We start from the raw sequence: 27281 nt of genomic DNA on the forward strand, positions 1-27281 counted from the left end.
GTGGTTTCAGGATGGCTATTTTCAGTTGTTCTGGGACCTTTCCTTGAGATAAGGAGCAGTTTATGATGTTAGCTAATGCTTTGGAGATGGTGCTGGGAGTAGATAGTAAAAGATTGGAGGGAATGGTGTCCAGTGGGTGAGAGGATGGTTTAAGTTTATTGAGGAATATGGTTTAAGTTTATTGAGGAAGATTTATTGAGGAAGACAAAAATATTTTTTATCAAAACTTTTTAAACAAAAAATTAATTGGTGCAATGTGACGGTAGTTTAATATCAGGCAAAACATGTGACTCCCGCTGGGTTATCACAGCCATTAACTGCCATCAACCCTCACATTTTTTAAGCAAAATAAAAATGGTAATACGAACAAAAAGCAAGTGTTGATCTTTGTATCCTTAACTTATGTATTTTTGTTTTCTTTTTATATACTGATGGATATTGATAAATGTTCATAGATGTTCATTGCAGTTATCTGCACAATATAATCTCTGGTAGGAGACATGGGATCTGAACCCTGGGTTCTTCCCCATTAATGTCCAGGTATTTCTTACCTGTTAAATATGGTTAAAGTATATGAAAGCAAATATCAACAAACCAAACCTATCATCATCTTAGGAGACTTTGACACAATCCCCCACTCCCCCACATGCAACTCAATAACAGAGGACTAAGTCAGATCATCAAAGGCCCCACGCACAAAGCGGGTCACACACTAGACCTAGTCTTCATCAATACTGACATATGGGCTACTTACTACACAAATATCACTAATATCCCCTGGTCGGACCACTCTCTAATCTACGCCAATCTGTCTTCCAACTGTAAATTTACAGTAGAAAAAAGCCCACCTAGATCCTTCTCCTACCAGCCATTTATTTATTTATTATTTATTTATTTGAGTTTTTTCTATGCCGGCATTCGCAATGGGAGTCGCATCATGCCGGGTTTACAATTAACAAGGTGTGCAGAAAGGGAAAATAATAATAACATTAACAGGTGCAACAGAAAAAGTAGCAGCTACAATATAACAGGGACGTAATACAACTTGGAACGGTGAAGAGGCGATAGGAATTTAACATAAAAAGAAAACTGCCCAAACCTGGCCAAAGTTTTTGATTACCCTGTTGGGTGGTCAGAGTTGATTAGGCGAATTAAGGTTCAGTTGGTGTCTGGAAAGGCTTTCATAAATAGCCAGGTTTTAAGTCTTTTCCTGAATTTTGGGAGACATGGTTCCTGTCTCAGATTTGGTGGGATGGAGTTCCACAGAGTAGGTCCTGCTGAGGAGAATGCTCTGTCTCTGAGAGTTATGTGCTGAAAGGTTTTGTAAGGAGGAACCTGTAGTGAGTCTCTGTAGGACTCTCTGATCGGTCTGGCGGAGGTATATTTTTTAAATGGGATTTGAAGGCTGAGCGGAGAGAGTTGATGGATAGCTTTGTAGATGGTGGTAATGGATTTGTATAAGATTCTGTGGTGAACTGGTAACCAGTGCAAGTATTTGAGGATAGGAGATATGTGGTCTCTTTTTCTTGTGTTTGTCAGAATTCTGGCCGCCGTGTTCTGAACCATCTGGAGGGGTTTCGTGTGAGAAGACGGGAGACCTAATAGAATGGAATTGCAATAATCTAACTTAGAGAAGATTATTGATTGCAAGACAGTTCTGTAGTCATGGAAGTGAAAAAGTGGTTTAATTCTTTTTAAGACATGAAGTTTATGAAAGCAGTCCTTGGTAGTTTGATTAATAAAAGATTTTAGATTAAGCCGATTATTAATGATAACCTCTAGGTCTCTTACTTGTGATGTTTGAAAGCCAGTTGGTGGATTTGAGGTGAGGTTGCTGTTTTCAGGGGAAATTAGAAGAAGTTCAGTTTTTGAAGAATTTAGGATTAGATTTAGGCTTGAGAGGAGGTTGTCTATTTGTAGCAGGCAATTTTCCCAGAATTTAATAGTTTTTGTGAGGGATTCTTTGATGGGGATGACGATCTGGACGTCATCCGCGTATAGAAAGTATTTGAGGTTCAGTTTGGTTAATAGTTGACATAGGGGGAGGAGGTAAATATTAAAGAGCGTGGGCGAAAGGGAGGAGCCCTGCGGAACTCCTAGCGAGGAAGGATAAAACTGAGATTCTTTGTTGTGTATTTTGACCTTGTATCCTCTGTTTCCTAGGAATGATTTGAACCAGGCAAGAGCAGAGCCTGTTATTCCAATGTTCGCTAGTTGATTTAGGAGGAGGGAGTGATTAACAGTATCAAAGGCAGCCGATAGGTCGAGGAGTATCAGTAGGTAGGCATGACCTTTATCGAGGCCCACGATGAGGTAATCTGTTAAGGATATGAGAAGTGATTCAGTACTTAGGGATTTTCGGAAACCATATTGAGTGGGGAATAATAAATTTTGGTCTTCGAGGTAGTCTGATAATCTGGCGTTAACTAATTTTTCCATTACCTTAGCAATGAAAGGGAGGTTGGAGATTGGGCGAAAGTTGGAAGGGTCTTTGGGATTTAAATTAGGTTTGATGGAGGCAATTTTCAGGTCATCTGGATAGATTCCCTGTGCCAAGGAACAATTGATAATGTCAGTCAGGGCTTTAGAGATGGTATCTGGTATTAGCAGCAGTAGTTTGGAAGGAATATGGTCGAATGGGTGGGAGGAGGGTTTCATTCTCTTCAATACTGATTGGCTCTCTGAAGTTGCGATCGGTTCAAAGGCTTGTATGGAAATGCCTTCTTCAGGGGTGGAGGTATGCGCTGGAGGGCGCTAAGGTATTAGGTTTCAGCTGTGATTGCAGGTTGGTTATTTTGTTACTGAAGAAGATGGCTAATTCCTCTGCTTTTTCATGCACTTGGTTGAGGGGGATGTCCGGTGGGTTGACTTGAGTTAACTTCGAAATGAAAGAAAAAAGGGCTTTTGAATCGAAGATGAGGTGATGTATCTTGTGAACGTAGTAGTCCCTTTTTGGTGTTAATGTAGCGCTCTTGTATAGTTGGAGTGCGAGTTTGTAAGCCGAGAGGGAAGTCGGTGATGGTGCTTTATGCCATTTACTTTCTTTTTGTCGAAGGGAGAGTTTAAGTTTATGAAGTTCTTCATTAAACCAGGGTTGTTAACCGACATCGTGAACCTATTCCTCACAGAAGGAAACTACCCCGATTGCCTAAAATCAGCAATTATCAAACACATATTGAAAAAGACCAACCTTGATCAGAAAACCCATTAAACTACTGACCCATATCAAACCTACCATTCATTGTCAAAATTATTGAAAAAATCTTCCACTCCCAATACAGTAACCACCTGGAAAGGAACAACATCCTAATCCCCACGCAATTCGGCTTTAGGAAACAACTAAACACTGAATCACTACTCCTATCATTAAACGACACTGTGCTCAAAGGGGTAGATTTTTAAAAACTGCGCGATCGCGTACTTTTGTTTGTGCAGCAGGCGCAAACCATGGATTTACGCCTCCCAGAGGGAGATGTAAATCCACGCGTGCCAGCGGGCTGCTGGCGCGCCGAGACCCCCGGAACGCCCCGGGCCGATGCCACGCCCCGGGCCCGCCCCCCAAACGCCGTGCCACGCCCCCCAAACACGGCGTCACTCGGCGACACCCCCGACACGCCCCTGACATGCCCCTTTTCAGAAACCCCGGGACTTACGCGAGTCCCAGGGTTCTGCGCGCGCTGGTGGCCTATGGAAAATAGGCGCGCCGGCGCGCAAGGCCCTGCTCGCATAAATCCGGGCGGATTTATGCGAGCAGGGCTTTTAAAATCCGCCCGAAAGGCTTTGACAACGGACACAGCTACCTTCTAGTCCTTCCAGACCTATCATTAGCCTTCGACACGGTAAACCATTCAATACTGATTGACCGTCTCTCCGAAATTGGTGCAAATGAAAAAACCCTACAACGGTTCTCATCCTGTCTATCACAAAGAACCTACCAGGTGTCAATCAACGACACCCACTCAAAGGAAATAAACCTCGCCACTGGAGTTCCCCAAGGTTCCGCACTATCTGCGATGCTCTTCAACATTTATCTTCTCCCGATATGCTACTTCCTATCAAACCTTAAACTGACCCATTTCATATATACTGATGACATCCAAATACTTATCCCAAATCACAACACTCTGGAAGATACCTACAAAAAAAACAGCCAATTACTTCAGCAAAATAAAGCAACTACTAACCAACATGAGACATATCCTAAACATTGAGAAGACAGAAATAATCATGCTGGATAGAAAGAACAATCCTCCGCACCTACCACCAATCAACATAATGAACCAAAAGATGGCAATCTACCCTGTCACCCATGCCCGCAACCTAGGAGTCATAATTGACAAGGAACTATCCTTCAAGAACCATATTACTCACTGACAACAATTACTCACTGACAACTTTCTGGCACTCAACACCAACAAAACCGAACTACTCATCATCTCTCCCCCCAACATTCCCACACTAAGCCTTTCTTCCCTCTCACCACCAGGCTGCCCACCCACCCAATTTGTCCGCAGCCTTGGCATATGGATAGACAACCATTTTAGCCTCAAAAAATTCATTTCTAACGCTATTAAGAGCGGATTCTTCAAACTCCACACCTTGAAGAGAATCAAACCACTACTACACACTTCTGACTTCCGAACAGTACTGCAGGCCATGATCCTATCCAAACTGGACTACTGCAATGCTATCCTCCTAGGCCTCCCAAAAAATACCCTTCAACCGTTGCAGCTCCTACAGAATGCTGCCGCCCGCATTCTCACAAACACTCACCGTCATGACCACATCACCCCAGTTCTTCAATCCCTGCACTGGCTCCCAGTAACCTCCAGGATAATCTATAAATCCCTCACCCTCATACACAAAGCCATTCACAACCAAGACATGCACTGGTTCCCTGAATATCTCCATCTCCACAACACAACCAGACCAACTAGAAAACAGCACCAAGCCAAACTCCTGACTCCCTCCCCCAAAGTCATCAAACATGCCACGATCAGAGATAGATCATTCATTATAGCAGGCACTTCCCACTGGAACAAAATGCCACCCAACCTACGCCAGGAACCCTGCCATAAAAAATTCAAACAGAATCTTAAAACCTGGCTCTTCAAACTAGCATACCCTGACGCCCCCTCCCTGACTGACACGCCCTTTTGAACTTAACAACCATGACCCTCATCCATTCCCACTCCCATTCCCATTCCTCCCACCCCCATTCCCATTCCTCCAACCCTCTCCCCTTCCTCATCCCCTCTCACCCTCCAACCCTCCACCCTCACCCTCCCCTTCATCCTACTACCTGCTCTAACCGCCTATACTCCCTGGCACCATGTGAATAGTTAAAATGTAAATATAGTTAATGTGAATACAGTTAATGTGAATATACTTAAAATATGTGAATATGTAACCACCTATCAAGTTGAATTAATTACCTCAATGTTTCTTCCTACTCTATTGTAAAGCCTGTTGCTATGTTATGTTACATTGTGAACCGAGGTGATGTTTTTAACGTGCCCCGGTATATAAAAAATCCTTAAATAAATAAAACAAATAAATATCACTGCAAAAATCAAAGATGTATATCACAAACTCCTAACCCTACGACATCTAAAACCTTTTCTTTCCCCCAACGACTTCAGTCCCATTCTCAGAGACCTCCACTGGCTCCCCATACCCTCCCACATACACTACAAAACCCTTACCATAGTACATAAAGCCATTCACACACACAACTCCAATTGGTTAGACCTTACTTTTACTGCTCCCCAGTCCACTCGACCCACCAGAACTGCCAACAAAGGCACCCTTCTTGTGCCTTCACTTAAAATTGCCCTTCTCTCATCTACACGCGACCATGCCCTCTTAATCGCTGGTCCCGCTCTTTGGAACACCCTGCTGCCCAATCTGCGTCTTAAACCATGTGTGATCAAATTCAAAAAGAAATTAAAAACTTTGTTATTTAAGCAAGCTTATCCAGAATAGACGGCCCTCAAACCTGTCATCCTATGTATCGCCACATGGTGTTTATGCTCTCCTCATATTGAGGAGCCAGTTGTTTTGTTAATCTCTATCTTCATAGCTGCTTCTTGTTACCCCACTTCCCAGTTGTGTTTTCCTTGTTAACATGTAACTTCTAAAACTAATTTGTTCAATGTAAACCAGTATGATGTCCAAAACTAATACCAGTATATAAAAATGTTTAAATAAAATAAATAAATAAATAAAAAGAAATTAGTGTAACACATAATTATATATTTGGCTACATGTTCAGTTTAGCTGGTTAAATGTATATATATATATACATACATGTTCAGTTTAGCTGGTTAAATGTATACATTTAACCAGCTAAACTGAACATGTAGCCAGCTAAGCTGAGCAAGTATGATAAGGCATTATACATGATTATATATCTCCAAGGATATAATTTAATGCTTTTAGTACAGAATATTCTATATATAAATATATATTAATATTTATGAGAGCATATTACAATTTACAGATATAGAAAAATAAATTTTAAATCTATTGCTTTTATACAATTATAGTAAGCAATATTGTATATAAATTATTGGATTTCTACATGCATGTCTGAGATGAAGGTCCAGTGTATTTTTGGATGCAACCAAACTATAAAAGAAATCAACAACGGAAGGGGCGTACTTTTGAAAATTCTAGCTCTTCTTCAGATTCTTCAGGAGAAGAGAGAGAAAATAATGAACATAAGAATCTGGATAATGCTAAACGCAATAGGAAAGTACGTTTTCAGAATAAAAAAAACCAGAATCCTACGGGATGGAATTCAGGCACGGAGAATTCAGGCACGGGGACCAATACAGCCCGTACATGACCTCTCACACGATCACAACAGGAGACGAATCTACGGTGATTAATTTGTCTACGTCTCAATTGACAACAGAACAAATCGCTGTATTAGAGAGGGGTTTGTCCTATGTACCCACAGTGCGGTGTGATATGTTTGAAGTTGAAAAGTTTTTTCACAAATTCATTAGAAGTTTATGGTTAAAGGTCTTTTTTTCCAGACATTCAGATAATACATATGATACTTCTATAGTGACACCTAAGTCAAAATGGTGTCCACCGGGACCTGTGGATCCATTGGTTGGCACTTTTCGTGATTTGGTATTAAACGAATTAAGAGATATGAAGTTTTTCTCCAGTGATAAAGATCAGAATTGTTCTGCAGCAGAATTAAGATCCTTGAATGATTTAGCTAAAGATCCCTCTATTATAGTGAAGGCAGCAGATAAAGGTGGGGCTGTGGTTATAATGGATGTGGGCGATTATTACTCAGAAGTATTGCGACAAGTTGAGGACACTGCATATTATACAAAACTGGAGCAAGATCCCACTACTGAGTTGAAATCGATGATAGATGCCTTGATAGAGATGGCATTTTTAAGATTTTGGATTACATCGAGGGAGAAACGTTTTTTGATGGTGGATCACCCCAAGATACCTGTATTGTATATACTCCCGAAGATACATAAATCTTTGGAGAAACCCCCAGGTAGACCAATAGTGTCGACTAGAGGTTAGTTGTTAGAACCCTTGTCGATATTTGTTGACAAATTTTTAGCGCCATTGGTCAAAGAATTACCGTCATTTGTGAGGGACTCCTCGGATTTGATTATGAAGTTGGAGAGGATTTCTGCTGAGATATTTCCTAAAGCATCTTTGGCTCTTGCCACTATTGATGTTGTTTCGCTCTATACCAACATCCCCCAGACGGAAGCGATTAATATCATCAAACAGAAAATTCAAGGGACGAGTCAAAATACTCGTATTCCTCCAGAGTTTATCAATTCTTTGGCAGAAATTGCTTTGAGAAACAATTTCTTCAAATTTCATGACACTGTTTTTCATTAGACTAAGGGAGTGGTGATGGGCGCCACTATGGCGCCTGATGTCGCCAATCTGTACATGGGAGATATTGAAGACAAATTTTTGAATAATAATCCTTTCAGCCGACATGTGATACTCTGGAAGCAATATGTTGATGATATCATAATATTGTGGGATGGGGATGAAAATATTTTTAGAGCTTTCATAGAGTGGCTGCAGAATTGTGATTCCAACCTTAGTTTCACTTATGTATTTGACAGGAGAAATATCTCATATTTAGACATCTCAATTACTATACAACAGTGGGGTTTTCAATTTTCAATCTATCGCAAACCCACCAACAGAAACACCATTTTAAGATTTGATAGTTGCCATCCTTATCATCTACGTACTAATTTGCCTTTTGGGCAATTTTTGAGACTCAGACGCCTGTGCTCAGATTTACAAGAATATAAATTGAAGTCTCAATTTATGATGACTTGTTTCCTACAACGGGGCTATCCCTTGCATGTGATTAAGAAAGCTTACAAAAGAGCCCGATGGATAAACCGTGACTTGCTATTTCAACCATCACAAGATACTGTAAATCAAGATCGAATGATTTGTGTATTGCCTTTTTCGACACAGATCTATAGAGTACAGAACGTGATAAAGACGTACTGGCACATACTGAGATTACATGAAGATCTAAGACAGCTACCGATTTTTGCATTCAAACAGGGAAAGAACATCAGAGATATTATTGTTCGTTCAGATTTTTCTGACGAATTTAAAGTACAGGATAATCTCGGAGAGTGCGGTTGGGGACATAGACCATGTGGAAAATGTTCCGTGTGTGAACAATCTTTTGATGGGGATAGGTTACCAGTGTTTGCTAAAGGCCAGTTTAGATTGACATCAGCCACCACTTGTGAATCGAGTGGGGTTATATATGGTTTATGGTGTCCTTGCCCGCTGCTGTATATTGGTAAAACCAAGAGAAGCCTTAAGACGAGGATGATTGAACACCGTAGCGCGTTAGCAAGGGGTAGATTAGAAGCGCCGATAGTACAGCACTGTTTAGAAAAGCAGCACACTTTTGCCATGTTGAAATTTGCAGTAATTGAGAAACCCATTCCTAGTAATCGAGGTGGGAATTTTGACAATTATCTAATCCAGAGAGAGCAGAAATGGATATATTTTTTGATTCAGTATTTCCTAAAGGTCTCAACAAAGAAATTGATTGGTCAGTGTTTTAAAAGATGCTATTAAATGTGTTTAAGCTGATAGGGTTCCTTCTATTTTTACATAGGTATATCGTATATAGGTTATCATTACGGTAAATTCATTTGGACGCAATGTGATCTGGGAAGTGTAGTTGTTTGTGAAACATTTGACTACTAAGCTTCCGGTGACGTGGGTGGTCACTGTTTTTTAAACCTTTAATGATAACGGATAGAATGCTAGAGGCGTTCAGATGCCATGGTGAGATCTTGAGAGATGTGCGATTCGTCCCGGTAAGTTCAGTGTTAGGACTATTTGCGTTGCAAATTTAGATTGAGTCATCAAGGTACAAGACTTTGGTTATGGTGGCATTTTCCTCTAATATAATTCTTTTGGGTGTGTTGTTTTTAATGTTTTCTAGGATCTTTAAATAAGTTTCTCCGGCATTTAAAGAACATTGTACTTAATAGTTCCCCCTGAAGAAGACTTGCTGTTAGTCGAAACATGGCCCATGTCGGGTTGGGCATTTGAATTTTATTTTTTATTTATTATTTAGAAACTTTTATATACCGGTATTTGTGGGGACATCATACCGGTTCACATAGTAACTGAAAGATTGGAAAATACATTTCAACAGGGGAATGTAACTGGGCGGGGGGTAGAACAGAGAGGCAGTAGGAAGGATAGGAGAACAAGAAAGTCATAACCAAAACAATTTACAATGAAAGTCTCCTTAAAATAAGGAGAGGGTGGTCACCTGAAAGGGGATTACGAAGGGGAGTGGAAGGAGTTATTCTGTGTAGGCATGGTTGAACAGTAGAGTTTTTAGTTTCTTTTTGAATTTAAATGCACAAGGTTCAAGTCGCATGTGGACAGGTAGAGTATTCCAGAGAGCGGGACCGGCAATAAAGATGGCATGGTCGCGGGTGGAGGAGAGATGAGCCAGTTTCAAGGATTGAACATGTAGGGTGCCTTTGTTGGTAGATCTGGTGGCTCGGGTGGACATGGGGGCAGTGAAAGGGAGGTCGAGCCAGTTGGAGTTGTGGGTGTAAATGGACTTGTGAATTATGGTCAAAGTTTTGTAGTGTATACGGGACATTATGGGGAGCCAATGTAAATCCTTGAGGATAGGGGTAATATGGTCATGTTTGCGTGTGTTAGTGATGAGTCTTGCAGTAGCATTTTGCAGAAGTTGGAGGGGTTTTATAGAAGACATTGGGAGCCCTAAGAGGAGGGCATTACAGTAATCTAGTTTGGAGGTGAGGGTGGCTTGGATCACTGTGCGGAGGTCATGGGCGTAGAGCAGGGGTCTGAGTTTCTTTAGTACATTGAGCTTGAAGAAGCCAGTTTTGAGGATGGAATTGATGTGGGGTTTCATACTTAGATTGGGATCAAGAAGGACTCCGAGGTCTCTAACGGAAGGTTGAGCTGTGGGGAGGTTAAGTTTAGGGTCGTTAGGCAGGAGGTCAGGGGGGTGCGAGGAGATGTGGAGGAGTTCCGTTTTGTTGGTGTTGAGAGCAAGCTGAAGGTTGGTGAGGAGGGCGTTGATGGCTGCAAGGCACTTTTCCCAGTGCTCCAGGGCATCAGATATGGAGTTGTGAATGGGAATGATGATCTGTACATCATCAGCATAAAGGTAGAATTTGAGTTTAAGGTCAGAGAGGAGGTGGCAGAGAGGAGTGAGGTAAATATTGAATAGGGTAGATGAAAGTGATGAGCCTTGCGGGACTCCTTGTTGTAGGGGATATGAGGCAGATAGGTTGTTTCCAATTTTAACAGAAAACTTTCTGTTAGAGAGATAGGATTTGAACCAAGCTAGAGCTATTCCTGAGATGCCGATGCTTTCTAGCCGTGTCAGGAGGTGGTGGTGACTGATGGTGTCAAAGGCCGCTGAGATGTCAAGAAGGGCGAGGAGGTAGCTGTGGCCTTGTCCCAGACCTCTGAGAAGATAGTCAGTGAGGGAGAGCAGTAAGGATTCGGTGTTAAAGTGCTTCCTGAATCCAAATTGGGAGACATGGAGGATATCATGGTTTTCTAGGTAGTCCATGAGTTGTGAATTTACCACCTTTTCCATAAGTTTGGAGATAAAAGGGAGATTGGAAATGGGGCGGAAGTTGGAAGGGTCTTTTGGGTCTAGGGAGGGTTTCTTGAGGAGGGGTTTGACAACAGCGTGTTTGAGGGAATCTGGGACTATCCCGTGGGTGATGGAGCAGTTGATAATCTCAGCTATGGTGCTGGATATGCTGTTGGGAATGGCTATTAGCGCTTTGGTGGGAATGGTGTCGTTGGGATGAGAGGCAGGCTTAAGTTTTCGAAGGAGGCCTGTAATTTCTTTAGAGGAGGTAAGATCCATTGTGGCCATTGAAGGTTGGGACAGGGAGGGGATCGAGGGTGGGTTAGAAGGGGGAGAAGGGTTGGTGGGGGAAAATCTGGAGAGGAGGTTGGAGATTTTGCTTTGGAAATAGTTGGCCAGTTCTTCACATTTGGCCACGGCCTCGGAATCTGGGATAATGGGGGGGACAGGGGTGGTGAGGCTGGTGACGTAGGAGAAAAGAACTTTGGGGTTGAATGACCTTACGGCTAAGTATATTTTTGTTATTTAAAGTTTGACATTAAGCTTTTAAGCCGGTTGGGTAATAATAGATACCCTTTAATAGATGCTATAGAATAAAAAATACAAAAATAGTTTTTGGAATTTAAATAGTATTAAAAATATTTCTATAAAAGTCTACAATAGAGACACAGAGACAATAAATGATTAAAATATCGATACTCTGAAGGCTGACTACTGCCTGGGGCCCTGTAAGGGCGAGAGACAGCAGATTAAATCTTTCATTGAGTATATACCGATGATATTGTCTCTAGTCTAGTTGGAAGTTTTGTATGAGTTAAATAGTTTATTGCTATTTCCCTCTCTAAAGTTGGTCACTTTTGTTGTGAGTAGTTATTGGAGAGGTGGTTGCTTCTGTATATGTGATGTCTGAGATGAAGTACATGTTTCATTAAGACTATAAGCTGTCAGTAAGTAAAGGGTATATATACAATGAAATGTAAGGCCTCAAGGCTGCCAAATGTTCCTATGGTGTGCCTGGGAACATGGTAAATTAACTTGTATATGATAAGCAACCATCTTGTTATCAATTTTTATGCATCTGTCATATGGCTAGATCAATAATATACTTTTTTCATGTAAAATAAATTCATATTATTTTTTAAGACTATATGAGTTATTGAGTTTCTGATCTCATCAAATAATTATTTGTTCTCAATTTAATGCATTATCTCTAAGGAGCACTGCTGTGTTAAATTTACGTGACATGGTGCTCTAGGGAAAGAGAGTAACCTATAAGGGAACTCTTTATTAATGTTTCTCTTACTTAGATCTACCTATCAGAGCAGAACCAAGACACAGGTAACATAGAAACATAGAAATGACGGCAGAAGAAGACCAAACGGCCCATCCAGTCTGCCAGCAAGCCCCACACATTTCTCTCTCATACTTATCTGTTTCTCTTAGCTCTTTGGTTCCATTTCCCTTCCACCCCCACCATTAATGCAGAGAGCAGTGATGGAGCTGCATCCAAGTGAAATATCAAGCTTGATTAGTTAGGGGTAGTAGGGGTAGTAACCGTAACAATCAGTAAAAATGTCATACTGCCTTCCCAGTCAGCCACGTTTCAAATGTCCTTCATCAGGAGATGTCAATCAAGTGATAATCAAAGAATGAGACAAGTATTCAAAAATATTAAATGGCTTCTAGCCATTGGATCATTCTTCGATTCACTGGCACATCATCATTTGATTGACATCCCCTGATGAAAGAGTAGGTTTGAAATGTGGCCAACATTGGGAGGGCAGTAAGATATTTTTACTGATTACCTGCCAGAAATTATATTGTACAGATAACTGCTATGAACATTTATCAATATCCATCAGTGTATAAAAAGTACACAAAAATTCTTAAGTTGAGGATGCAAAGATCAACACTTGTGTTTTGTGTTGGAGCTTACATCGGCCTCGAGCTGGGGCGCTCAAGGCTTGGCAATCTGTTGCACTGATGATGGAACGGAGCGCAACTGGGAACTCTCCAGCATGGAACAAGGAGGAAGTGTGCCCTTGTAGTGAGGACAGTCCAGGTCTGGGAGTCAGGAACAGACAAGGAAAGTCCATGAAGACTTGGAGTAGACTTGGACGAGGAAAGTCCTTGAAGACTTGGATGAGGAAAGTCCTTGAAGACTTGGGCATAGACACAGAAGGGATGAGCAAAACCCTCAGGCGACCTACACAGCCCGGAGGCTGGTCGTGGACCACAATGTCCTCCACGCACCCTACTCATCCCGAAGGCTGGTCGCGGACCACATGAGGAACGGGACAGGCTCAGAAGGTCTCATAGCACAGGAGTGAAGTAACCCCTCGGATCCTCCGGAGTCAGGACAGGATTCAGGAGAAGATAAAACATGGAACTTGGAACTCTGATTAAAAACAAGGAATCGCCGGACGCACAGGTTGATCAGGACCTGGAGCATCAGGACCGGGATGAGACATCAGACATCAGGACTGGAACGGAACATCAGAAATGAAATGGAACATCAGGACTGGAACCAAGGTGAAGATCAAGTAAACCAGGCAAGAGCTGAAGATGGAGTCCTAGGGAGGAGCACACCTGCATTGGCCCTTTAAAGCTTGAGAGAAGCCGCGGCCGCGCCCCCTAGGCAGAGGGGGCAGGACCCTGGACAGCAGCCATGCTTGCCACTGAGGAGACTGAGCAGGCCTCAGGGCTGGCCTGACGTTGAGGATGGCCACCGGGCCAGGCAGGGAGGATGGAGAGTGGCTCCAGCTGTGAAGGAGAGACCGGGGATGCGGCCGCCTGGAGGCGAAGAATGGGTGGCAACAGCAGCCCAGCCACGAAGGTAGGAGCGGCGTGGCCTTCACACCGTGGGAGCAAGGTTTTCAGGGCGGCTCCAGGCAAGGCCCTGGCTTCTATGGCCTCCGGGCCAAGGGTAAGAGCCTGCTCGCAGCCCTACAGTGAGCAGGATAGGAACATTCACGGAGCGGGATGCCAGTGGCCAGTAGTTGGTGTTCCACCTTCACGGAGCGGAAGGATGGAGGGCTGCTATCTCCAAAACAAACAAACAAACAAACAAACAAAAAAATAAAAACAGGGGTGGGTAAGAGTATGGGGTAAGGGTGTGGCCTGCTTGTTACAGTGGTTGCTACCCCTAATTGAGCTGGACGTTCACTTGGATGCAGATACGGCGCTGCTCTCTAAATTGGTGGTGGGGTGGAGGGGAATTAGGGCTGGAGGGTACTGGAAGCCAATAGTAACAGGTGGGAGAGAAAAAAGCGGAAAAAATGGATAAAGTGCGTAGCTTGCTGGGCAGACTGGATGGGCCGTTGGGTCTTCTTCTGCCGTCATTTCTATGTTTCTATATTACAGATTTTATTTTGCTTAAAATATTCTTTAAAACATGTGTTTTGTGAGTTTTTCGCCCAGTCCATTTCTTTGATTAGAGAGTGTTGATTGGAAGATAAACTTAATATTAGCTTACAGCATCAGGAGACTGTAACCTGGGTGTTAAGAAGCTGAATTTGAGTCCACAATTTTTACCCATACATTATTGCATCAGTTCCTTGGGGAGAGAAGCCTGCGACTATGTAAAATAATACATCACATTGTAAAATTGCATAAGAAGTGGAAGGTCTTTACCTCATTGTGAACCTTGCTCTTCAGCTCACATGCCTGGCACCTTATATCCGCCTCCATCGTGGCTCCGTTAGCTGCTGCCAGGGCGCTGTAGAGGGAGAATGTGTTGTCAGAGTTTATGAGGGTCCCATCTGACTGTACCACACTGAAGTGGCCACTGTAGGAACTTTCCTCCCCTTTGATATGGGATTTGAGTTTGTGCATAACAGAGGTGTCACTGAAAGAAAACCAAGAGATCACAGATTTAGCTGACAGTTATATGAGAGAGTTTATTCTGTCTTCCTACAAGTGAGAGGTATTAATAATGTTAAGATGGCAACTCCTGAACAAACTTCCATGAGAATAAAGTCTCTTGAACTTGGGAAAAGGAAAGCATCAGAAGAAAAAGAGGACCTGGATTCATGCACACAACTACTAGGCCTGGCCTATGATGGAAAACTTTCTGACCCCATCACCTCTATAATCCCACCCTGGACCTCCAATCCAAACCCAACACCCAGATTTCCACTCCCTGACCAATCAATCTCAGAGTCTGCCTGGAGAGCTTCAGCTGGCAGCAATAAACATGAAAGTTGTTGGAGGACTGATAGCAGAAGGTTATCCTCTCTCACTTTGGTTAGCTGCAGTGTGATGGTCCCTACTGAGCGGTCTCTCACTCTTCCCTTCCTGTTTGCTCTCTCACTTTGGTTAGCTGCAGTGTGATGGTCCCTGCTGAGCGGTCTCTCACTCTTACCTTCCTGTTTGCTCTCTCACTTTGGTTGGCTGTAGTGTGATGGTCCCCGCTGAGCTGTCTCTGGTTCTTACCTTCCTATTTGCTCTCTCACTTTGGTTAGCTGCAGTGTGATGGTCCCTGCTGAGCTGTCTCAGGCTCTTACCTTCCTGTTTGCTCTCTCACTTTGGTTAGCTGCAGTGTGATGGTCCCTGCTGAGCTGTCTCTGGCTCTTACCTTCCTGTTTGCTCCCTCACTTTGGTTAGCTGCAGTGTGATGGTCCCTGCTGAGCTGTCTCAGGCTCTTACCTTCCTGTTTGCTCTCTCACTTTGGTTAGCTGCAGTGTGATGGTCCCTACTGAGCGGTCTCTACTCTTACCTTCCTGTTTGCTCTCTCACTTTGGTTAGCTGCAGTGTGATGGTCCCTGCTGAGCGGTCTCTCACTCTTACCTTCCTGTTTGCTCTCTCACATTGGTTAGCTGCAGTGTGATGATCCCTGCTGATCTGTCTCTGGGTCTTACCTTCCTGTTTGCTCTCTCACTTTGCTTACCTGCATGTGATGGTCCCTGCTGAGCTGCCTCTGGCTCTTACCTTCCTGTTTGCTCTCTCACTTTGGTTAGCTGCAGTGTGATGGTCCCTGCTGAGCTGTCTCTGGCTCTTACCTTCCTGTTTGCTCTCTCACTTTGGTTAGCTGCAGTGTGATGGTCCCTGCTGAGCTGTCTCTGGCTCTTACCTTCCTGTTTGCTCTCTCACATTGATAGGCTGCAGTGTGATGTTCCCTGCTGAGCTGTCTCTGGCTCTTAACTTCCTGTTTGCTCTCTCACTTTGGTTAGCTGCAGTGTGATGGTCCCTGCTGAGCTGTCTCTGGCTCTTACCTTCCTGTTTGCTCTCTCACTTTGGTTAGCTGCAGTGTGATGGTCCCTGCTGAGCTGTCTCTGGCTCTTACCTTCCTGTTTGCTCTCTCACTTTGGTTAGCTGCAGTGTGATGTTCCCTGTTGATCTGTCTCTGGCTCTTACCTTCCTGTTTGCTCTCTCACTTTGGTTAGCTGCAGTATGATGGTCCCTGCTGAGCGGTCTCTCACTCTTACCTTCCTGTTTGCTCTCTCACTTTGGTTAGCTGCAGTGTGATGGTCCTTGCTGAGCTGTCTCTCACTCTTACCTTCCTGTTTGCTCTCTCACTTTGGTTAGCTGCAGTGTGATGGTCCCTGCAGAGCTGCCTCTGGCTCTTACCTTCCTGTTTGCTCTCTCACTTTGGTTAGCTGCAGTGTGATGTTCCCTGCTGAGCTGTCTCTGGCTCTTACCTTCCTGTTTGCTCTCTCACTTTGGTTAGCTGCAGTGTGATGGTCCCTGCTGAGCTGTCTCTGGCTCTTACCTTCCTGTTTGCTCTCTCACATTGATAGGCTGCAGTGTGATGGTCCCTGCTGAGCGGTCTCTCACTCTTACCTTCCTGTTTGCTCTCTCACTTTGGTTAGCTGCAGTGTGATGGTCCCTGCTGAGCTGTCTCTAGCTCTTACCTTCCTGTTTGCTCTCTCACTTTGGTTAGCTGCAGTGTGATGGTCCTTGCTGAGCTGTCTCTGGCTCTTACCTTCCTGTTTGCTCTCTCACTTTGGTTAGCTGCAGTGTGATGGTCCCTGCTGAGCTGTCTCTGGTTCTTACCTTCCTGTTTGCTCTCTCACTTTGGTTAGCTGCATTGTGATGGTCCCTGCTGAGCGGTCTCTCACTCTTACCTTCCTGTTTGCTCTCTCACTTTGGTTAGCTGCAGTGTGATGGTCCTTGCTGAGCTGTCTCTGGCTCTTACCTTCCTGTTTGCTCTCTCACTTTGGTTAGCTGCAGTGTGATGGTCCCTGCTGAGCTGTCTCTGGCTCTTACCTTCCTGTTTGCTCTCTCACTTTGGTTAGCTGCAGTGTGATGGTCTCTGCTGAGCTGTCTCTCACTCTTACCTTCCTGTTTGCTCTCTCACTTTGGTTAGCTGCAGTGTGATGGTCCCTGCTGAGCTGTCTCTGGCTCTTACCTTCCTGTTTGCTCTCTCACTTTGGTTAGCTGCAGTGTGACGGTCCCTGCTGAGCTGTCTCTGGCTCTTACCTTCCTGTTTGCTCTCTCACGTTGGTTAGCTGCAGTGTGATGATCCCTGCTGATCTGTCTCTGGGTCTTACCTTCCTGTTTGCTCTCTCACTTTGGTTAGCTGCAGTGTGATGGTCCCTGCTGAGCTGTCTCTGGTTCTTACCTTCCTGTTTGCTCTCTCACTTTGGTTAGCTGCAGTGTGATGGTCCCTGCTGAGCTGTCTCTGGCTCTTACCTTCCTGTTTGCTCTCTCACATTGATAGGCTGCAGTGTGATGTTCCCTGCTGAGCTGTCTCTGGCTGTTACCTTCCTGTTTGCTCTCTCACTTTGGTTAGCTGCAGTGTGATGGTCCCTGCTGAGCTGTCTCTGGCTCTTACCTTCCTGTTTGCTCTCTCACATTGATAGGCTGCAGTGTGATGTCCCCTGCTGAGCTGTCTCTGGCTCTTACCTTCCTGTTTGCTCTCTCACTTTGGTTAGCTGCAGTGTGGTGGTCCCTGCTGAGCGGTCTCTCACTCTTACCTTCCTGTTTGCTCTCTCACTTTGGTTAGCTGCAGTGTGATGGTCCCTGCTGAGCTGTCTCTGGCTCTTACCTTCCTGTTTGCTCTCTCACTTTGGTTAGCTGCAGTGTGATGTTCCCTGCTGAGCTGTCTCTGGCTCTTACCTTCCTGTTTGCTCTCTCACTTTGGTTAGCTGCAGTATGATGGTCCCTGCTGAGCGGTCTCTCACTCTTACCTTCCTGTTTGCTCTCTCACTTTGGTTAGCTGCAGTGTGATGGTCCTTGCTGAGCTGTCTCTCACTCTTACCTTCCTGTTTGCTCTCTCACTTTGGTTAGCTGCAGTGTGATGTTCCCTGCTGAGCTGTCTCTGGCTCTTACCTTCCTGTTTGCTCTCTCACATTGATAGGCTGCAGTGTGATGTTCCCTGCTGAGCTGTCTCTGGCTCTTACCTTCCTGTTTCCTCTCTCACTTTGGTTAGCTGCAGTGTGATGGTCCCTGCTGAGCTGTCTCTGGTTCTTACCTTCCTATTTGCTCTCTCACTTTGATTAGCTGCAGTGTGATGGTCCCTGCTGAGCTGTCTCTGGCTCTTACCTTCCTGTTTCCTCTCTCACTTTGGTTAGCTGCAGTGTGATGGTCCCTGCTGAGCTGTCTCTGGCTCTTACCTTCCTGTTTGCTCTCTCACTTTGGTTAGCTGCAGTGTGATGGTCCCTGCTGAGCTGTCTCTGGCTCTTACCTTCCTGTTTCCTCTCTCACTTTGGTTAGCTGCAGTGTGATGGTCCCTGCTGAGCTGTCTCTGGTTCTTACCTTCCTATTTGCTCTCTCACTTTGATTAGCTGCAGTATGATGGTCCCTACTGAGCGGTCTCTCACTCTTACCTTCCTGTTTGCTCTCTCACTTTGGTTAGCTGCAGTGTGATGGTCCCTACTGAGCTGTCTCTGGCTCTTACCTTCCTGTTTGCTCTCTCACTTTGGTTAGCTGCAGTGTGATGGTCCCTGCTGAGCTGTCTTTTCCAGGATATGTCTCAGTGGAGAGTTTTTTCCCCTTTTCATCCACCACGAGGATCCTGATTGTCTCTCCCTGCATCAGGTTGCTCTTGGTAAGAATATTCAGATCCAGTTCTGTAGCCGGACGTGTCTCCTCCTGCAGCTTCTTCACGTATTCATCAAAGTCCTTCTGCTGAGTCTCTGTTAGCTTCTGTTTTCCTTCCCCAGGTGTTATCTTTTTCATTTTTTTCCCATGTCTTTGATCAACAAAGAATCGTTCTGTCTTTTGCCTTCCTACTATATTGCCCACGGTCTCTGCCACTTTTTCTCCCAAAACGTTTTTGCCTAGTTTATTTAAGCATCCTGCTAAATGGTTGGTAATGAGCTGCATCAATTGCTGGGATACTTCATGGCAGGCAGTGCTCAGCAATTCCTCCTGCAGAGTCTGCACGTCAGGATCGTCAATCCAGTCCTCCTCCTTGTACTGCACTTTATTTGTGTTGGCATCAATTTGTTTAGCTATGAACGGTGCTATTCTCTTGTCAATTATGTCTTTAGTTGGAAAGTGTTGCACCATATTTATAATATCGAGGGAACATTCTCCCAGTACTGCAGCCAAACTAACAACTTTCAGTGCTGCTTTCTTCGCCTTTGCTTTCTTCATCACTGCCAGTGCTAAAGACTTTACACTTTTCAGATAAAATGCCACGGTATCTAGGGTGGCAAAATCATTTCCGACATCCTCAGCAGCCAGTTTGCAGATAGTTTGCACTATGGATTTCATGTGTACTTTACTACCATCTGGAATTGTAAATGTTTTCTGATTCAGTTTCTTTAAGACACTCTCGGGTACTGAATGAACCAGGATAAAGCTGGTTAGGTATTTCTTCAGGTCGGGGTTCTCTCTGATTGCAACAGACACACTGTCACGGAGCATCTTTTCAAAAATGGCCTGGAAGGCTTCTTGTAGTCCCTTTTCTACCCCAAACTCTAAGACTGTCATCACCCCTTGTATGACGATTTCCTGCCCGGCATACTTAGTAGCATGTATAAAGCTTTTCCTTACAGTCAAGCTCATTGACTGCGACAGTGACTGTTTGGTGACTGAAGAGACCACTGTTACACCGCTTCTGACTGAATTAAATGTGACCCTTCCTGATCGAATGACATCGCCTGCCACAGATGCAAAGCTTTTGCTTCCTGTCATCAAACTTTTCACTGTTGTTACTCCCCTTTTAATTACACTAAATCCTGCAGTCAGTAAGGAGATCCCAATGCTGATGGCTTTGCAGATGGCCCATTGTACCCAACTAAAGGATCCCGTGGCCATACCAATTATCCCTTCTATCAGGTCAGAAACCCCCTCCATTATCAGCCCCATCCCAAACTGAGTGGCTGTCCCCAAGGAGAGAACAAGTACCAGGCCCCCAGCCAGAATCTGCAGAGCCCCAAGGATTGCGCAGATCATTGCATCAATGCAAAACTCGGGCTTCTTCTCTACTTCAAAGACAAAAGCCAGGCCCATGTCATACAAAGTGCTGAGTTCATTTGTGGTTATATAATCATAGTCCTGGCAGAGTGAGAATATTCCTTTACCCTCGGTTATTACATTCTCTCCTGCCTTCTGAATTTCTAATAACTTTGCAACAGATTTGTCAATATAATTAATCCAGGACTGGAACAAGCTGCTTCGAGTTTGCATTTGCTTTGTGAAGTTTGTTGTTTCTTTGCAGTGAGGCTCAAACTTTGCAAGGCAGGACATCTGGCAAGCTACCGTTGTGTTTGTCAGTTCAGAAATGTAGATATCCATTGTCTTCTTAGTTTCATTCAATAAATCAATTGCTCTCTGTATGTAGCCATTCTTTCTCAGGATAACTGTAATGTATGCCTGATTGTACAGTGAGACGGCACGATACACTGGATCAGTGCTCTTTACTTTTTCCCAGTACTTTAATGCTCCATAATCATTGCTTTTGTCCATGGTGAGTAAGTACATACGATCCAGAGCCAATTTAGTGAAGTCATAAAAGTTACTAGAGTTCCCTTTCAGGACTTCATCTATCTTCCTCTTGACTACATGACTAAGGTCATTCTTTAGTTGGTCTAAATTCATATGGTTCTCAATGTCTTTCTCACGGAGAGTGAGCCACAGGGACCAGGTCTCCTTTAACGCATTCAGAGCTGGCTTGAAATCCATTTTATCCTTGTAAGAACCAAAGATAGTGCGTAGACGATTTCTGTCAGAACATGTGAAAATATCCAGCTTTTCATCCTTGCTGTAACTGTTATCAAATTCATTAAGAAGATTGCAGAAAATGTTAAATAACACCTCCCGCACACTGACCTGCAGCAACTCGTCATTCTCCATATCAGCAATGCATCTCTTCTCATTATCTGCCCTCAGCTGTCTCATGATCTCTATTGGTTGGTCTTGGTAGGATGGGGCCAAGTCTTCATAATTTAAAACCATCTGCACCATTCCTGGGTTTCCTTTCCGAGCTGTACGCCCAAATATTTGCTTCTCAACTCTCATGTTTTTAGGGAAATGTGTAAGAATCACACACAGACCACCACTCTCATTCACGTCTTTGTTCATCTTAAAGTCTGTGCCTCTTCCACCGAGATTAGTTGCAATAACAACATCTCCAGGTATAAATATTTTATCTTCCACATTGTGTTTATCACTTCTTGTATACATTGTTAGTTTGTCTGAACTGGGGACGATCTCATATTCTAATAATTTCTTCTGAACTTCATCAGCTGTTCTGACATCCTCACAGATCACTAACACAGCTTGACCTTTGATCCATTCCTTTTCACTGGTTCTTTCCTTGACACAGTCACAAATCTTTTTGATCCAGGCGCCCCTTCCTCTTTTCACCTGAATAGGTGGTAATTCAACTCTCTTTGTGTGGCGGTGGGTTGGGATTGGAAAACAAGAGGTTTTGAAATGTTTTCTAAGGAACTCTTTTTCTGCCTCATCTCCTAAGGTCCCAGAGACCCCAAATATGCCAGTGCCTTTAGTGTATCGCTGGAAGAAATGGAAATTAGACATAAAATTAGTTACATTTGTTAAAGGTGAGATCGCCAACTGATGTTTCATCTCCAGAAACTGTTGTAGACCATCACCCCAGCGTTTGTTCTTCTCAAGTATTCCTGTAGCTCTGAAGTCAACTGGAATAATTCCATCATATTCTTGACTCTCTGAAACAGTCTTGTCTTTCCCTGGATCTATAGCAGAATCTATCATGTACTCTCGGTTATTCATCATTAAAATGGCTTTCAAAGCATTTTCCACAAAGACTCTTAGTCTGTTATTTGTGTATTCCTTCAGAAATCCTGGCAGCATGAGGAAGTTCTCATCCATTTTCTCTTCCTTCTCTCGGGGTATATAATCATTGGAGAATCTAATTATAGATTTTATTTGATCCACTGTTGCTGTTATCAATTCGTCTTCTGTTATCATCAAACAGGCCAGGCCGTGTTCCAGAAGGAGCATATGGATCTTGTTATCATGGGTCACTGTGGCGTTTGCATCACATCTCACAGCTTTACCATTCTGTACCTTATAGCATTCAAACAGTACAGTGTCTTCCAAAACTACTTGGAAAACAGTTAAAAGATCTCGCAGTTGAGAAGGTTCAAGTTTATTCATGATTTCCTTAATTTCAGAATCTTGTGATTCTTGACTTGGTTCATTTACTTTAGATGCAAGTTTTTTAATATCTTCCTCAGTGAAGAATCCTAGCTGTAGCCCAGATACCAGAATGTCCTGTGGGTTCAAATGCTCAGATGTCTCAGACCCCATCACAGCTGTTACTGCAGCTTTGTGAAAATACTGGGCTCCTGTTAACCAAACACGTTCCCCAGTCTCAGCGTCTTCTATCTGTTGGCATGTGCAGACCTTTGCCCAAATAGCAGCCAGAACTTGTTCTAAATGTCTCATCCCAGTGGCTGCATGTGAGAGGTACGTGACTTGCACACCACTGTCTAAGGTCATGTAGTCAACCTCATCGACAATGGCCACATCAAAAGGTCGGTCTCCTCGAGTTTTCGTCTTCTCAAACTCCTGCCTGAGGATGTCAGCAGCGAAGTTACTGACCGTCCCATACACAATGTCAGCCTTATATGCCTTTCTTATGGCCTTGTCTCTTTGTTGTGAATTAGTGCATTCTTCTAATCCTGGTGGAGGTATTACACTACAAGACACACCAAATATCTTAAACAGTTTCTCCCAGTCTTCTTTGTCACGACGTGCAAGTACTGGGTTACTTGTTATAACATCAACTTTCTTTCCCCGTATGGCGTGGATAAGAGCAAGCATAGCCACAATAGTAGATTTTCCTTCCCCCGTGGCAATCTCCAGGAGGCAGCCACTGCTTTCTTGTGTTTCAGAAAGAAGAAGAGTCACCAGAGCTGCCAGCTGAGTAAGTGTTGGCAAATAGCCTTCTATTTTCTCACCAGATTTTGTTACAATGGTGGTAACATCCTGAACAGCTTCTGATAAACTGAGAATAATCTGAATTAGGTTTTCCTGATCTGGATTTGCAAAGTCAAGGGATTTTATATCTTTCTTTTTAGTATGTATATGTAACTTCTTATTAATATAAGATCTGTTCTGAGGAATCTGGCTTTCCAAACTCTGAAGGACTGGTTCAAGAATACGCAGGATTTCTTCTGGATATTTATTTGCTCTCATCTCATCCAGAATAGTTTGTGTATTTTTGTCTTTTTCTTTCTTCACATGTATTTGAATATAATCCAGGGGATCTCCTTCTTTAAGAGCAGCAGTGGCAGAGATGGCATCTATGTGGTAAGTCTGAGCCTTCTGGAGAATTCTCTCTACTTTTTCCTGTGAATTGATGGCTAGAGGAACCTGAAGACTAAAGATAACAGCCTGTATGGGGGTCCATATTCCGTTGAATAATATCTGACTGAGGTAGTCCTGGCTCATGCTGGAGAGCTCAGAGAAGACCGTTCTTGAGAGTTTCCATGCTAAGGTCTTGTTTGTTTTGTACAGAATGTGGATGATATGGATAATGCAGCTCGACTTATCATCAATTTCTGTACTAGAAGGCAGTAACTTAACGATATCCAACTTTTCATGTTTTAGTTGGATTACAGTCTGGAGAAGACTGAGGGTTTCTCTCAAGGAGAGATTCTGATTAGTCAAAGTTCTGATCAGACTACTGAGACTCCAATGGGACAAATTCTTCTCCGCATAATATATGCCGAGAAGGTGATGCTGAAGGGTTTCCATGTGTTCTCTAATATCACAGGATGCCATACTTGTGTCTTCCTGGATCTGGTTGTCAATTAGGAGCTCTTTAAATTTCTCTTCAACATCTTTAACCTTTAATAGAAAAACAAGCAAAAACAAAATTATTTGTCTCATGCTGTTACATGTGAACATTAGCAAGGTCAGTATTCAAAGTCCTTTAGACAAATAACTCACAAGTTATCCATCTAAATGGTAGGTTTTGCATATTCCCCTTGTTTATCCAGCTAAAACTTAGCAGAATAATCCATTATCAGGATATGACTTAGTCAATAAGAAAGGGGCATGTTGGGGACATATCTGGATGGGATCAAGTTAGCTAATTAACTCAAGATGTGCCTGCAAGCAGGTTTAATGTTATCAGACTTCGTATGGCTAGATAAATTTAGTCATAACCAGATGTAGTGTATTTGGATTTTCAGAAGGCGTTGACAAAGTCCCTCATGAGAGGCTTCTACGAAAATTAAAAAGTCATGGGATAGGAGGCGATGTTGTGGATTACAAGCTGGTTAAAAGACAGAAAACAGAGAGTAGGATTAAATGGTCAATTTTCTCAGTTGAAAAGGGTAAACAGTGGAGTGCCTCAGGGATCTGTACTAGGGCCGGTGCTTTTCAATATCTATCTATCTATCTATATATATATATATATATATATATATAAATGATCTGGAAAGGAATACGACGAGTGAGGTAATCAAATTTGTGGATGATACAAAATTATTTAGAGTAGTTAAATCACAAGCAGATTGTGATACATTACAGGAGGACCTTGCAAGACTGGAAGTTTGGGCATCCAAATGGCAGATGAAATTTAATGTGGACACGTGCAAGGTGTTGCATATAGGGAAAAATAACCCTTGCTGTAGTTACACGATGTTAGATACCATATTAGGAGCTACCACCCAGGAAAAAGATCTAGGCATCATAGTGGATAACACATTGAAATCATCGGCTCAGTGTGCTGTGGCAGTCAAAAAAGCAAACAAAATGTTAGGAATTATTAGGAAGGGAATGGTTAATAAAACGTAAAATGTCATAATGCCTCTATATCGCTCCATGGTGAGACCGCACCTTGAATACTGTGTACAATTCTGGTCACCGCATCTCAAAAAAGATATAATTGCGATGGAGAAGGTACAGAGAAGGGCGACCAAAATGATAAGGGGAATGGAACAGCTCCCCTATGAGGAAAGGCTGAAGAGGTTAGGACTTTTCAGCTTGGAGAAGAGACGGCTGAGGGGGGATATGATAGAAGTCTTTAAGATCATGAGAGGTCTTGAACAAGTAGATGTGAATCGGTTATTTACACTTTCGAATAATAGAAGGACTAGGAGGCATTCCATGAAGTTAGTGAGTAGCACATTTAAGACTAATCGGAGAAAATTCTTTTTCACTCAATGCACAATAAAGCTCTGGAATTTGTTACCAGAGGATGTGGTTAGTGCAGTTAGTGTAGCTGGGTTAAAAAAAGGTTTGGATAAGTTCTTGGAGGAGAAGTCCATTAATGGCTATTAATCAAGTTTACTTAGGGAATAGCCACTGCTATTAATTGCATCAGTAGCATGGGATCTTATTGGTGTTTGGGTAATTGCCAGGTTCTTGTGGCCTGGTTTGGCCTCTGTTGGAAACAAGATACTGGGCTTGATGGACCCTTGGTCTGACCCAGCATGGCAATTTCTTATGTTCTTAACTTCTTATATATTCAAAAGAACATATTCAAAGGATTGTAGGAAGTTAAATGGCCCTGTGGCACTAAAAAAAGAAAAAAGTTTGGATGCCAGCAGTCCAAATGTTAGTGCCCCCTCCAAGCTATGGCATCCCCGCCCCACAAATGCCTCTAAAAATATTGAAATAAATTCAAAAGGAAGAGGTCTGGCACCGGACGGTCCACTCCCTGGTTCCACATTGGTAATGAATAAATATTCCTGGTAATAGACTTATTTTTTAAATTTATTTCAATCTTTTCAGAGGGATTGGGGATGGGGATGCCACTTACCACAGCTTGGGCACAGGGACTGTCGTTTGGGCCACTATGCTCAGAGCTGCTTCTTTGCATGCTGCAGTGTCACTTATCCAGCTTATTCTTTTGAATATCGCCAGTTAAGGGTAAAGTATTGCATGGGAGGTGGCCCCTTGGGATGAGGTGGGGTTGGCACTACCCATAGGAAGGATCCTATGGGTCCCCACCATCGGCAGGCAGAGTGGGCTGATGGACGGATGCCGGCTGGAGCTTCGCCACTACCAGCCCTCGTTCCCCACGGGTTGAGCCTTTGGGTGCCGGGGCCAGCAGGAATTAGGTGGGCCTCCGTATGCAGTTGTCAAGGAGTGAATGGAGGTCAGCCCAGAGGCAGCAACAGTAGAACTGAGGCGTCTGTGCTGGACGAGGCAGATTCCTGGAGACCCGGGCGCCAAAGGAAACCAAAGTCTGATAGGGGGCGTCCGAGTAAGAACAGGCCGAAGCCTGAGAGGCCACGTCCAGGACCAAGACTAGAAGAGCATCGTGGGGCAGGCTGAAGTCAGGGCAGGCGGCAACCCAGGAGCAGTGGCAAGGCAAGACAGTGGTCGGGACCAGGAGAAGATCAATGATGTGGTCAAGCAAAGCAGAGGTCGAGTCCAGGAGAAGATCAATATCACAGTCAGGCAAAGTTGAGTTTGGGTCCAGGAGAAGATCAATAGCGTAGTCAGGCAAAGCAGATGTTGGGTCCAGGAGAAAATCAATAGCGTGGTCAGGCAAAGCAGTGGTCAGGTCCAGGAGAAGATCAATAGCATGGTCAGGCAAAGCAGAGGTTGGGTCCGAGAAATCAATCAGAGGAAGGACAAGGAATCAGGAATGCAGGAACGAAGATCAGGAACAGGAGCTCACAGTGATCAGGAACCAGGAGCACAGGAGAATCACCAGGAGGCAACGAAGTATACAATCAGCGTGGAGACCTATTGCAAAGGCAACTAGCTGGAGCCGAGCCTGGCCTTAAGTACCAAAGCT

At 43.6% G+C, this 27281-nt stretch overlaps 1 protein-coding gene across 1 annotated transcript in view; it reads right to left on the reverse strand.

The window, feature by feature from the left end:
- LOC115073611 overlaps positions 1–27281 on the reverse strand; it is a 48750-nt gene that overhangs the window by 7466 nt on the left and 14003 nt on the right. Inside the window, exons 3-4 of the mRNA XM_029572150.1 lie at positions 18984–24373; positions 14777–14990 (exon numbers count right to left, since the gene is read on the reverse strand). Coding sequence (XP_029428010.1) covers positions 14777–14990; positions 18984–24373 — 5604 coding nt within the window. The remainder of the gene's footprint in view (positions 1–14776; positions 14991–18983; positions 24374–27281) is intronic.

This window comes from Rhinatrema bivittatum, chromosome 1 (assembly GCF_901001135.1).
Source record: "Rhinatrema bivittatum chromosome 1, aRhiBiv1.1, whole genome shotgun sequence".
NCBI lineage: Eukaryota > Metazoa > Chordata > Amphibia > Gymnophiona > Rhinatrematidae > Rhinatrema > Rhinatrema bivittatum.